The 13,407-nt window shown below is 38.5% G+C and overlaps 2 protein-coding genes across 3 annotated transcripts; both read left to right on the top strand.

Moving 5' to 3' along the window:
* The first annotated feature begins 1,151 nt into the window (after window positions 1–1,151).
* On the top strand, window positions 1,152–4,986 carry LOC100689832 (transformer-2 protein homolog alpha). Of its 2 annotated transcripts, XM_013270119.3 has the most exons (9): window positions 1,157–1,341; window positions 1,929–2,211; window positions 2,588–2,733; window positions 2,817–2,976; window positions 3,192–3,380; window positions 3,698–3,813; window positions 3,893–4,045; window positions 4,177–4,241; window positions 4,337–4,986. In XM_013270119.3, the coding sequence occupies exons 4-9, from the start codon at window positions 2,944–2,946 to the stop codon at window positions 4,345–4,347; spliced, it is 567 nt and encodes a 188-aa protein (XP_013125573.1). In that variant the 5' UTR covers window positions 1,157–1,341; window positions 1,929–2,211; window positions 2,588–2,733; window positions 2,817–2,943; the 3' UTR covers window positions 4,348–4,986. The 2 variants fall into 2 exon arrangements, with proteins under 2 accessions (XP_003442973.1, XP_013125573.1); XM_003442925.4 differs by lacking the exon at window positions 1,929–2,211 and having other exon boundaries at window positions 1,152–1,341.
* Window positions 4,987–6,095: 1,109 nt separating this feature from the next.
* Window positions 6,096–11,369, top strand: LOC100712451 (obg-like ATPase 1). The gene is made up of 11 exons (XM_003442924.5): window positions 6,096–6,252; window positions 6,555–6,652; window positions 6,741–6,884; window positions 6,958–7,085; window positions 7,924–8,099; window positions 8,210–8,290; window positions 8,378–8,475; window positions 8,586–8,726; window positions 9,302–9,398; window positions 10,042–10,164; window positions 10,329–11,369. Exons 2-11 carry the CDS (start codon window positions 6,555–6,557, stop codon window positions 10,428–10,430), a joined length of 1,188 nt encoding a protein of 395 aa, XP_003442972.1. The 5' UTR covers window positions 6,096–6,252; the 3' UTR covers window positions 10,431–11,369.
* The last annotated feature ends 2,038 nt before the right edge of the window (window positions 11,370–13,407 follow it).

The raw sequence follows: 13,407 nt of genomic DNA on the forward strand, positions 1-13,407 counted from the left end.
CTGGACGTAGCGTTTTGTGGGAGAAACGTTTCGTCACTCATCCAAGTGACTTCTTCAGTCTCTGCTGACTGCAGGTTTCCCCAATCTTATAAACAGTACATTTGCATAATGACTGAAACCAGCCCACTGAAGGAACAATGGGCTGTGCGGTCAGTTCCTTAATCATAATTATGCAAATTCTCATGACCATTGATCAACAATCACCGACCAAAACCCACTGATCAAAGAGCACTGATCAATGGACAGGAGTACCATTCACAGAGAGTTGGGATTGCAGCCATTCCCCAACTCTCTTCAGCAGAGACTGAAGAAGTCACTTGGATGAGTGACGAAACGTTTCTCCCACAAAACGCTACGTCCAGATGAACCGATTCAACTTTTGGAGATAATTAAATATTATTTCTCAGGAAACCAATTTTGATTTCTTAACCAAAAAGTCTGAGTTTGATTACAATCCCAAACGTTTTAAAGTTTAATAACAAAGTGTTATTATTATTATTTTATTATTATTATTATTATTATTGTTAAGGCTGAAGTGCTGTCTCTTTAGGTGAAAATAGGTAGAGTGAGCTCAGGTTGATCTTTAAAGAGGTTTTTCCTTTTTAATAGTGGAGAGAGCTTGGATGTAAATGCCCCTTATCAATTTGTTTGTATGTATGGAAAATCTAATTTCCATGCAATCTATATCATTTGTATAAAACAACAGCTTCTGTGGTATCACCACACACATTGAAAATTATTTTTATTACTGCATTTCAAAAAATACTTCTCAGTAAATACATCATATTCAAGAAAATTCCCCTTTGAATCCAAATACCTACAAACGGGAAAACTGAGGACTGAAATTGTGCTTATCATCGGATTAAACCTGGAAAGTTTAAAGGGTAATTTAGAAACACAAGTCAACAAGTCAAATTTAAATAGAAAATCTATTCCCACGCACAATAAATATAATGTAGTCACTCCATCTGAACCTCTTTCAGCTAGATTTTATTGTCCCCCTTTTGTAAGAAGTTGTTTTTCCGAATAAAGTTCTACATTCCCTTGATTAAGGGATCTAATCAAATTTATAAGAATGCGCTCAAAATATACACGATTTCTTTAAACTTTATTTATGCAAATTTGACTGTAGGTGCTTTTAACTTGAAACTCAAACCGGAAGAGGAAATCGTCCTCCTTAGGCGCAGACCGTTTCTGCTCAGGTCAAAGCACTACGCGTTTTCGGTAGAGGCAGCAGTAAGATTAGTCTTCAGAGCAATTGTAGCGTTAAATATCTTTTAACGCATTTGCTAAACGTGTTATTTTATAATGAGCGACAACGAGAAAGAGTTCAGGGAGCAGGTGAGTTCACGATTCATGGCAATCAGCGTTAGGACGAAATAAGCTGTTAGCTGCATTTGCAGATATGTTTAACGGCATTTTCTTTTTAAACAGGCCTCGAAATTAGTAAAAATCGAGTTTATACAAGAATATTAAGCACGTTGTGTGAATTATAGACTTAGATTCTTAAACTGTATTGGGGTGTTTTTGTGAAAATAAGAGGGCTAGCGCTTGCTTGCTAAGCTAAAGCGTGCGGCCTGCTAAGCGCAGCGGTCGGTAGAGGAGGCCGCCGCCTGGCCGCGGGTGCTTTCACTTTCTCATTTACTTGTTATCTAACGTTGCTTATTGAAAATATAACTAGCCAGTAGCAAATATATGTGTACAGCTAATAGTTAGCTACCTCAACGTTCAGCTGTTTGTGAGTAAGTTGTAGTTTAGTACCAATGAAGGCCAGTTAAACTTAAAAAGTGCACCTTTTCAGTCCTAATAATAATGTTTCCTGGTTTTTCTTGATGTTTTTTTTCCCTTTTCTTTTAATTTATTTTTTTAAATTTCTGGTTTTAACAGAAACCAACATGCCTTATCACCCTTGTTTGTTCTTTGTTAAGGTTGAGGTTGGAAGAAAGAAAAAGGCGGAAGACGTTTCAGATGTGAAGTTATTATTGTTTGAAGCTGATGGTGTTGATGCATGCTAATGTATGGGAGAGATGCTGAAAAAAGAAGCGATCAAGAGCTGTCCCCGCGTCTAGTGTTGTAATGGCAGATGGTAAAAGGGGGAAGAGGAGGAAAAAAAGAAGTCATATATTCAAACGGAAGAAAGAAGAAATGAAGGGTTGTTATGAAGTAATGAAGTTAAAGAAGTTATGAAGTTAAGATGAGAAGTTTTCCAGGGTATGAGTAATTTCCTAACAGCCTGCTATGTTATTACTCTATTTCATCCTATTATTTTTCTCTATAGCATGCATGATTTTCCCTCTCTGTATCAGCCACATCACTGGTCAATTCCTCCATTCTTTATTTTTAATTAATTTTTTGTGCAGTCTTTATTTCTAGCTAAATTTCTTAATATCTGCTTGAAATATCTTTAGTATTTCACCTAATTCCTCAATATTTAGTGTCAAACCTGCTAAATGCGAAAATGTGGTGAACTTCTTCTGAAAAGGGCGTTGAAGGTGGTGAGCGATGTCACCTCCAGGCCCTGTAGTGTTGTTGTTTTGGTACATTTGGCTTTAGAGTGTTTCTGACATCTGCAGTCTGGTTTGTTCAGGATTCTCGGGCCGGCTCGCGGAGCCCATCCCCTGGAGGGTCACCTAAATCCACTAGCCGCTCACCAGCGCGCTCCAGAGGTGGCTCCCATCATTCCAGATCCAAATCTCAGTCCCGATCTAGATCTCGGTCAAGATCTAAATCCAGGTAAGTCAGGTTTCTGATTTAAGGTACAGAACAAGATAATCATGTGAGATTTTGGTCTCCTCACCTGTGACTTTTGTCTGCAGGTCTCGATCCCATCGAAGCTCACGCAGGCACCACTCCCGTTCCCGTTCTCGTTCCCGCCGACGCCGCTCCAGGAGCCGATCTCGTAGCTCTGAGTACCGCCGGCGCAGGAGCCACAGCCGCTCCCCCATGTCGAATCGACGCCGACACATTGGCAACAGGGTATGGTGCTATTTTGTGCACTTGTACTCAAGGTGTTTATGGAGACACGAGCCATCAATTTTTAGATTAAACAGTTTAATGTTGACTGTGTGATGTATAGTTTAAGGTGTGTGTGTATGTGTGACATTGTGAGATATGTTGACATATGTCACAATCATGAATTTCTCATCTTAAATATTTTTTTTGTCCCCACACATCAATGTTTCTGCTCACAGGCCAACCCAGACCCCAACAACTGTCTGGGTGTGTTTGGTCTGAGCCTCTATACCACTGAGAGGGACCTAAGGGAGGTTTTCTCTAAGTATGGCCCGCTGGCAGACGTCAACATTGTGTATGACCAGCAGTCGCGTCGATCCAGAGGTTTTGCCTTTGTCTACTTTGAGAACTGCGAGGACTCCAAGGAGGTAAGTAAAATAACATGGGGATATGTATTTAAAAACTTAAAATAGTTGGCTTATTCGTCCTAATATAATTAAGCTCTTTGCTGTTAAAAAGCTATTTTAGTTCGAACTAAACTTCAAAGAGCACATCCATGGTTCTGTAAACAGGGTGAACAATACTAAATAAGTAAAATAGCATAAAAGACAAATGTGAAAGTGAAACTTGTTTGATTATGCAACTCGTCTGGTCCGTCCAGTCTGCTGTTTAGTGTCTGCACAAGAGTGAAACATGCAAACAATTTCAGTTAGTCTGCTTCTGACTGTGGGTGTGTTTATTTTAGGCCAAGGAGCGAGCTAATGGAATGGAGCTGGATGGACGCAGGATCCGAGTGGATTTCTCCATTACCAAACGAGCCCATACTCCCACTCCAGGAATCTACATGGGACGCCCCACATAGTGAGTGCTTGTCCACTGGGGAGCTTGAGATATTATACGGTTACTTGAGCAAAATTGACACACTATCGTTTGTTTTCAGTGGCGGTGGTGGTGGTGGTGGTGGAGGCGGCGGTGGCGGCGGCTCATCACGTCGTGTCTCAAGGGACTACGACAGGGGCTACGACAGAGGCTATGATAGAGGCTACGATCGTGACTACGATCGTTACGATGACCGCGAGTACCGTTCATACAGGTTGGTGCTTTTTCCAGCACCGTTTGTATCCCAGTGTTGATCACGAGGATTTGATAATGATGCATGATTGATAAAGACTCAAATTAATCAGTAATTGTAACTAAATTTTTTTTCCTCCCCTCATCCTATAGGCGCAGATCTCCATCTCCTTACTATAGTAGAGGATATCGCTCTCGATCACGGTCCTACTCACCACGTATGTTTAAACCATGTTTCTGCCATTAGACTAGTTTATTTAAAAAAACCTTCAATTTGACTGAATGTCTAATCTTTGTTTTTTGTTTTAAACAGGTCACTACTGAGCAACAAGAGAAGAGGCGACAGAAGTGTTACTGTTTGGGTGACAGTTTTTTTTGGTTTTTTGTTTTTTTCTGTTGTTTTTGTTTTAAATCTGACAATATTATGTATGTGATTTAAAAACGCTGCATCTGTTTGTGTATCAAACATTTAACAAAATTGATCAAAAAAAAAAAACTAAATTTCTCACTGAGCACAAAAAAGTCAGCAGGGAATCATGCTGCACCAAGTCTGTGCAAAGAATCAGTTTTTTTGTTTTTGTTTTTGTTTTTTTTCTGAAAAATGGAAATTGGTTTTGTTTGTTTGTTTGTTTGTTTGTTTTTTGAATACTCAGTGTGATCAAATGAATTGAATTGAAAGCACAGTCAGTGGTTGTAAAAAGGCTAGGATGTGCTCAGTAGTTCTCGTTTCTTTTGTTTTTTTTAATGTATCATAGCTGGATTTTTCTGTGCCAGTTTTAGACTTTCTCATTTTGCTCTTTGTTGGTAGGTGATTTGTTAAACTGTCGTGAGCCTAGTTTGCCCCTCGTTAAGTTTTAAATGCCATGTTTCTTTTTCAATTTGTTTTTGCTTGATCGAACGTCCACTTTTGTTTGTATATAAGAAAGAAAGAAATAAAAAAAAAAAAAAAAAAAAATACTTTGACCATGCTGTGCTCTTTGTATTTAAGATGTGCTGCCATTTTTTTCACACCTAAATTGTGTTGTTATCAAAATTGTCAGAGTTACTGGTTAAAGCATTAATTATTGAACATTATTTGATTAAACTGTCTTCACCAGTAAGAAAAGCATTGCTTGCTTACTACTAACAATATAGAAACAAACGTTTGGGTTTTATTTTAATAAATTACAGCAACGGCTACAAGCAGTCATAAGCACTGCTGCTCCCTTTAGGGGTCGGCACAGTGGATCGTCAGCCTCCATCTCATCCTCTCTCTAGAATCTTTGTTACAGCAACACTGTATATCCTCCACAACATGTGAATCTTCTCTGTGATGGTTTTGTTTTCCTCCTACCTGTCAGTTCCATGTCCTTTGTCCATTATATTCCTCTACACCAATCCACTCAACCTGATCTATTCATCTAATGTACTCATAATCTTGTCCATTCTGGTCCCTCCTAATGAAAAGATTTCCGTTTCATAAACCTTTCATTTCACTCTTTCTGCTGTCCTTTTGTCACAAAACATCTTCACTCCACCTTACCTGCACCCTCCTTCACTTCTTGTGCACTTTCTGTTGCTATGGATAGTTGATCTCTCCCCAGCCACTGGGACACCAAAGCATTCTTAGGATATCTGAGAGACATCTCTCCAGCATTTCTTGCTTCTGCTGGCTTTCATTCCTCCTCTCCAGTGCATACTTCAACCTCTCCAGGCTTCTCTTCTACCTGCTCCCTACATTCACTGAATTTGTGAAGACATTGTATTTTGAAAAAGTAGACCCCTTTCTGTTATTGTCCAGCGTATTTTAATGACAAATGACCTCAGATATCCAGTTCTATTGAAGCTAGTTCAGAAGTAGTCTTTTTTTATGGGTTCTGGCCATACTGACCACAATTAAATACCGAATTATTTGGTCGTCTTCGTGTTCTTGAACGCATCACGCACGCGTCACGGTGAAACAGACCGCGGAGTAATTTTAAATACTCACGAGACGACTCACGTGTCGTATAACAAAAGAAAGGCAGAAAAGTGCATTTAAATTAAATAATTTGAGGCAAAAATAACAAATATTTGTCCAAGTTGATTTATGTCGTGGCATTTCCAGCTCTTCGCCCGACCAATCAGAGAGTCCTTACGTCAAAACACTTCCGCTTTGCTCCCCAGCTTGTCTTTCCAGTAGAGCGGCCGGTGTGAACACGCATCAGGAGTGGACAACACGTAGCCTGCAGGTTGAGAACAGACATTAAGGTAGCAAAAGAGACGTTTTCCTAGCCAAATAAATGTTGGTGTCTTTATAAAGTCCGGACGGTACAAACAGGACTATGTATTCTGGTTTAAATTTGCCCATCTGCTAGCTAGGAGTGGTTCCAGTTAGCCACCAGCTAGCGTTAGCATGCTGTGTTTGAATGAGCATATGACCCTACACGTTTTTAGTGGAGCCAGCTGACATGCAGCAGAGCCGAGGAGTTGGTTAAAAAAAAAATCTAGGTTTTTTTTTAGTATCCCGACACGAGTGTCTTAATCTGACCATCTTGTTTTAACTCTCGTAGATGCCTCCAAAGAAGACAGAAGCTCCTAAGCAACCTCCATTGATTGGACGATTTGGAACATCCCTAAAAATAGGAATAGTGGGATTACCTAATGTTGGGTATGTAAATTTTATAGTATTTTTTCTAGCTTAGTGAGTGGGAAAAAAAAGTATTAAGCATTATCATTCTCTCTTAATGCTGTTGCAGGAAATCCACATTTTTCAATGTGCTGACTAAAAGTCAAGCTGCTGCGGAAAACTTCCCCTTCTGCACAATTGACCCAAATGAGAGCAGGGTACCCGTTCCTGATGAGCGCTTTGATTTCCTCTGCCAGTACCACAAACCTGCCAGGTGTGTATTGCAACAGCTGGTTAGGAGATGTAAGGACATCTGCATCATCTGATGATCTTCCTTGTCACTTCAGTAAGGTTCCCGCTTTCCTGAATGTTGTGGACATTGCTGGTCTGGTGAAGGGAGCTCATTCCGGACAGGGACTCGGAAACGCCTTCCTCTCTAACATCAGTGCTTGTGATGGGATCTTCCACATGACTCGTGAGTTACTGTTGCTGCACAAACTACTGCAGCTGCTGTGTAGTAACAGCTGAGCGAGCACAGGTGTCAGGGCATGCTGGAAATAAAGGTCTTATGGGGTAATAGGTCCATCTTAAGAACTTTTCTCAGTGTACTTTTGGCTTTGACTAGGACTGGGAATTGAAGGCTAGTTCCAAACTGTTTCCATCTACAGTTTAAAGGTGTATTCTGATTCTGAACCCATAACTGGATAAGCAGTCAAGAATAAAGATGGATGTATCGTTATGATGGGAAATTTAAGTTAAAATTCAAAAATAAAGAAGGAATCTTTATCAGGGTGACTAATTTTATATTAGAAGTGAAATCTGTGTGTTAAATCTCAGCAGTTTGTGTTTATGTTTTGGGGTTTTTTTGTGTGTTTTTTGTTTTTTTTTTAAATCTCCAAGACCAGAGGTGTTATCCAGCATTGTCTGATTTTGCATTTATTGTGTCCATATCTCAATGATTCTGTTTCATAAATTGGTGTAATGAAATTTGTGGTCATTCAAAGGTAATGTTAGGCAGATCTTGAGAGACTGTTTGTTTCCCTCTCACCAATTAGTCAATAAATAATGAAGGCGAATGAAATAAAAAGGCAAAATAATTGGCTCTTGGCCTATTTGTTATTTTCACTTTTATTTTCACAGATCAATTTGCTTAGAAATAAATGAGCAGAATTGAAAATTTAAAATGTGTTTTAAATTGATTAATAATTTATTAAGTCTTGCTGTTTCTGTGCTTCTCCAGTGAAAGTATTTGCAGTCTTTTCTTCAACCTATGTCGTTGCATCGACAATCTGGTGACGCTTGTTTGTGTTAAGGTGCGTTTGATGATGAGGATATCATCCACGTGGAGGGCAACGTCGACCCGGTGAGGGACATCGAGATAATCCACGAGGAGTTGCGGCTAAAAGACGAAGAAATGATCGGTCCAATCATCGACAAACTGGAGAAAACTGCTGTCAGAGGAAGTGACAAAAAACTGAAACCTGAATATGTAAGTGAAGTTTTTTTTTTTTTTTGTACAAGCATTTACTTTTTATCTTTTGTTGATTCTGAATTAAATCGGTCTGTATACGCTGCTTCAAATGGTTCTTTTTGCTTCAGGATATCATGCTGAAAATAAAAAACTGGGTGGTAGAAGAGAAGAAGCACATCAGATTTTACCATGACTGGAATGACAAAGAGGTACTGATGTGTTCCAGTGTAAACAGTGTTTCTCCCTCAGACCCTATTTGAAACAGCTTTTTCATAAAGAAATTCATCTCTTTACAGATTGAAGTTCTGAACAAGTACCTGTTTCTGACTTCCAAGCCCATGATCTACCTGGTTAATCTTTCAGAGAAAGATTACATCAGGAAAAAGAACAAGTGGTATGTTTACTTTCACCCTGCATGTCTACATGTCGCATATATTAATCTTACCGTCATCGCATTTCTTTGCTTATTTGAAATGACTCATCTGGTGGCCCGTTGTTCATCAGGTTGGCAAAAATCAAGGAGTGGGTAGATGCTCATGATCCTGGCGCTATGGTCATTCCTTTAAGTGGAGCTTTGGAGTTTAAATTGCAGGACATGGAGGAGGAGGAGAGAAATAAATACTGCGAGGAACAGAAGACACAGAGGTATTTGGTCATTAGTCTTTAAGTTGTTAATATCATGCTAAACTTGAAGGGTATTTTCTTTATGGGTGTACTGCGAAGCAAGCAGTTATTGTAGGTGCAATTCCAGCAGGGCAGAAGGAATGTGTAGATGCCTTTAAATGCATTGCTCCCTGAATACTGAATACATGCACATCTCAGTGAGAATGCACAGTTTGTGCTGCTGTAACTTTCACAGCAGGTTTTATTCAAGGGTGTTAGTAAGGAACGGCTCAACACGTTGCATGCATAAAACAGAATTATTTTGGCAAACTCTGTATTGCACTCAGAGGGATAATTGGGGAAGATATGGGACTTTGAGGTGACTTTAAGCTGAAAGACACTAAAAACTTTTGATTTGAAGTTCATAGCTCACCCTTTAATCACTCTTCGTAGCTGCACCTTTCTGCTGTAATGATATAAAGTGGCTGCAGGCGTCAACTGAATAATTAAAGTTTGCACTGGTCCTCATTTACTAATGTGCTTTGAAACGTTCGTACCCTGTGCAAAAATTGAATTTGCACACAATTTTTTGTTTTGTTTTGTTTGTGCATTTTTAGTGTTTTGACCAAAATAATAAAGACCGGCTATGCAGCGCTGCAACTGGAATACTTCTTCACAGCAGGACCAGATGAGGTGCGAGCGTGGACCATCAGGGTGAGTGTTTTGACGTGTGTGTGTGTGTGTGTGTGTGTGTGTGTAACCTTTTTAAAAATACATTATCAACTCTTGTGATTTTAGATGAACCACTCTGATAGTTTTCAATTTGAGAGATCTTCACTGAGTTTAAAAAATTAAAAAAACATAATTTATTCAAAGAATATTTTGGAAAGCTTAATTTTCCAGTGTTTTTTCCTAATTTGTGATTAGAATTTTGGCTTGTATTACAATTCCAACATTTTGCATCATTTTTGTTATTTTGTTTGTGACAACCAGCCTTACTTTTGTTTTCATGTATTATATTTAAGTATGTTAGAGATGCAGTAAAGATCTGACTTGTAAAACTGAGTGATGGAAACATCTAACATATAGATTTTTAAATAGATGTGATATTATATTACTTTGGCTATTACCATTTGATGTCTTCAACAGTTCTATATTTGAATATTGATAGAAATTGTATTGTTTCTTTGTTATTCAGTTTCAAAAAGAGCCCTGAAGTAAATTTTTGACAGTTGTCATCATTTTGTGATGATATCAGGAGCACAGATTGTTACTTTTGCAGAATTTCTTAAATGTGATGCATTTAATAAATACATATTTTATTTATAACATGTCCTGTTGTGTTTTGGTCCTACAGAAAGGTACAAAAGCTCCTCAGGCTGCTGGAAAGATCCATACTGACTTTGAGAAAGGCTTCATCATGGCCGAGGTGATGAAGTTCACAGACTTCAAAGAAGAGGGCAGTGAAACTGCAGCCAAGGTGTGAGCTTTAGTTTTGTGGTTTTTTTGTTTTTGTTTTTTTTTGTTTTTTTCCCCAGCCCAATTATTCCTGAGTTGCTGCATGTGCTGAATTTCCATCAATAACTGTTATTATTCTGGAATATATCAACTGTATTTTTTTCCCCCTGTTTCTTTCTCCCTCAGGCTGCTGGGAAGTACAGGCAACAGGGCAGGAACTACATTGTGGAGGACGGGGACATTATCTTTTTCAAATTCAACACACCCAACGCACCCAAAAAGAAATAAGACCACAGAGTCACTGGGTTGGGGGGATCAAAACTTAGAATACAGTTTAGTCCCACAGAGCACACTGTCTGCTGGTTTTCATACTTCTTTTTTGATTCCGATGGCTTCAGTTGTTCGAGTCAGTTTTTGGTAACAATGCTTTAGTTGTTCATGTGTTTTTAACACGCAACAGACTGGTTTTTTTGATAATTTAATTTAAAGAAAAGCTCAGACTTCTTTTGAGACAGGTTTCTGTTTTGGATTTTTTAAGACTTAAGTGTTTTATTCCTCTGAGCAGCTTGTCTTTTCTCTCTTCATGAATTGCCGTCATGGCCACAGCTGATTAATCTGTAAATTTTCACATCCTATTGAGCCTGTTGTTTGGTGCTTTAGTAAGGGCAGGCGTGGCCATTCTATCATAAAAATACTCATAATTGCATAAAGCAACAATCTGCTGCAGGTGAATTAGTTTTAGATGTCATCCCTTAAAATTTAAAAAGAGCAGTACAGTGCAATTCAATTAAAAAAGTGCTAAAATATATTTCTTCTGTTAGGGGAGAACGAAAACCATCGGTCGGTGTTTCATTGAGGGTGGGGCTGAACTGTATTGTGCTGGTAATGTGAGGGATATTATTTTAGAAAGAGGAAAGGAGGCCTCGGTGACAGTGCCTCATCAGATTCCTGAACAGAAAGCTGCTTTTATTGATTTACAGACTCCTGATGTAAAGGAGTCCGCCCCGCATAACGAGAGAATGCACCATTGTGGATCATTTGGACTGTACAGCTTTAAATCGCATCATGTTTCACCTCTCTCACTGCCCACAAACTATGCTCATTTTCATAAACATGCTGCCGCACTGTGGACTAAAATGGAAATCTTTCTAACCTATGGGAACCAGTGTATAATAAGTATCACCCTCATCAATATGCACGTCTCAATAAAAGGAGATAAACCTGTTACGGTTTTGTATGTTTATTTTCTTTCATTCCAGGCAAAACAGATCGGAAGATAAAGAATTTTTGAAGGTTATAGCACTTTGCAAAAGTCCCAAGCTACTCTCATCTCTTTATATTTTGATAGGAAATAGGTGCAGCAATTATTGAAATTATTTTTGAAACGTGTACAATTGTTTGTGGTAATGCAGTGTATATAAGGAAAAAAAGCTCCTTGGATGTTGTTTGTGTTTTGTTCCATTCCAGATCAAAATCAGGTCCAGGCCTTGAGGAGGTCGATCGATGACTGATGGTGTTCCACTGTGTTTTTCTATCCAGATTTGCTTTTACTACATTGGCAGTGTGTGTTTGGGATTATTCTCATGCTAAAAAAATGAAGGCACTTCAGGCACTGTTTGGTTAGTATTGCATGGTGGATCAAAATCTTCCTGGGATTTTCTGCATTTATAATTCCATCAATTTTCACAAGATCTCCAACACCATTGGCTGAAATGGAAACCCAAACTGTGACAAAGCCTCCATCTGTTTTTACACATAGCTGTAGACACTGTTGTACCTCTCTCCATTGAAGAAAACCCCAAAACACATTACCAAAAATGTCAAATATGAATTCATTGCTCCACAAGGCCTGTTGCCACTGATTTTATTTCCAGGTTTTGTGTAATTTTTGTGGTATACCTCAGCCTTCTCTCACCATTTCTCCTCCCACACAGTGGTTTCTTCATAGTCAACCTTCCACTGAGACCATTTCTTATTAGGCTTCATTGAACAATAGCTTATCTCTCAGGTCTTTGACACTTCTTTTTTTGTCCTTCACTTGTCCAATTTCCTCAAAATCTGCCCACCATGCAGATATATGCCAAGTTCTCAGCTAATACCTCTTCGGGAATCACCTTGGTGTAAAAATATTTTTTACTCCTGTCAAAACTATGTTATCTTTGGCAGTTTTGAAGGTTCAGCTAAAGAAACTGGAACAAATTATGTGTTTTTGTGACAGGCTGCTAGTAACAAAGTGTCTAAGGATGCTACCAGAGCAGTTGTATACTTTTACAATGTTATTATGCATTCATAGTGGTTTAAATCAGCTTAAGCACTGAACCTCTCTAAAGATAATAAAACCTGAGCAGTTATACTTTAATGACTGTAATTTGCAGATAAGAAAGTACTAAAAATTTACACCTAGTAAATGAAATTTTTGGTGAGTCTGTTTTATGCTTTAACCTGTCCAATTTCTACACGGTCAGGAAAGACTGCTTTGTTGTACTTTTCATACACTCTAAAGGTCGGTCTTATTACTTCACTCTGGGCTTCATGCATTAAGCGATATAGTCATGTGGCAGCTTAATTCAAAGTTGGTGGTTATAAAAATGTTTTTAACCTATTTTCAGATGTGGATAAGCTTTCATCTTGGACCAAAACATGAAATTTAGCCAGAAACGAATTTAATTTGTAAAAGTTTATTTTAACATGTTTTTTTATGGATTTATAAACTCAAAAGACTAACAGATCTGCAGCGGCTGAAACATCTGGATGTTTTAATCCCGAATTAAGTGAAATAAAGAGCTCCTGATGTTTGATAGCACTGCTTTCTTTAATTATGTGGCATTTGGTATGTGAAATTAACTATTACAATGAGCCAGTTCTCAGTGTGAAGCTGCCTGGTTGTAATTATGGAGGTTAAATGACGTTTGCAGTGAACATAAGTAGTTTGAACTTTTTTTAAAAAATCCCCTCGTATCGCAAACGACTACGGCTTTAAAGCGAAAGCAAATCAAAAGAGATAAAGCAATACAAAAATAAATAAATAAATAAATATCTATTTTACGTCAAAGACTGAACAGGAGCGTCTCCGTATTCAAACTAAGCCCTGTTTAAATTTCAACAACTGCATTCCTTCTCTTGTCTCCTTCAACAAACAGGAAACACTCGTCCTACAAAAAAAATGACTGGCGCTCGATTTTAACCAATGACGTTCCACCACAACCTCCGCTCAGCCAATTGACGTAGAGAAGAAGGGCGGAACGTCCTGTAATGTGATGCAAAT

Source organism: Oreochromis niloticus, linkage group LG19, assembly GCF_001858045.2.
Source record: "Oreochromis niloticus isolate F11D_XX linkage group LG19, O_niloticus_UMD_NMBU, whole genome shotgun sequence".
In the NCBI taxonomy this organism is placed as follows: Eukaryota; Metazoa; Chordata; class Actinopteri; order Cichliformes; family Cichlidae; genus Oreochromis; species Oreochromis niloticus.

Excerpts from the sequence above, each read along its gene's own strand:
- LOC100689832 (XM_003442925.4), top strand. The coding sequence starts at position 1,309 with ATGAGCGACAACGAGAAAGAGTTCAGGGAGCAG. Across the intron at positions 2,734-2,816 it reads CGGTCAAGATCTAAATCCAG|GTCTCGATCCCATCGAAGCT; the intron begins GTAAGTCAGGTT and ends TTTTGTCTGCAG. Across the intron at positions 3,814-3,892 it reads TACATGGGACGCCCCACATA|TGGCGGTGGTGGTGGTGGTG; the intron begins GTGAGTGCTTGT and ends GTTTGTTTTCAG.
- LOC100712451 (XM_003442924.5), top strand. The coding sequence starts at position 6,555 with ATGCCTCCAAAGAAGACAGAAGCTCCTAAGCAACCTCCATTGATTGGA. Across the intron at positions 6,653-6,740 it reads GTGGGATTACCTAATGTTGG|GAAATCCACATTTTTCAATG; the intron begins GTATGTAAATTT and ends ATGCTGTTGCAG. Across the intron at positions 8,476-8,585 it reads ATCAGGAAAAAGAACAAGTG|GTTGGCAAAAATCAAGGAGT; the intron begins GTATGTTTACTT and ends GTTGTTCATCAG.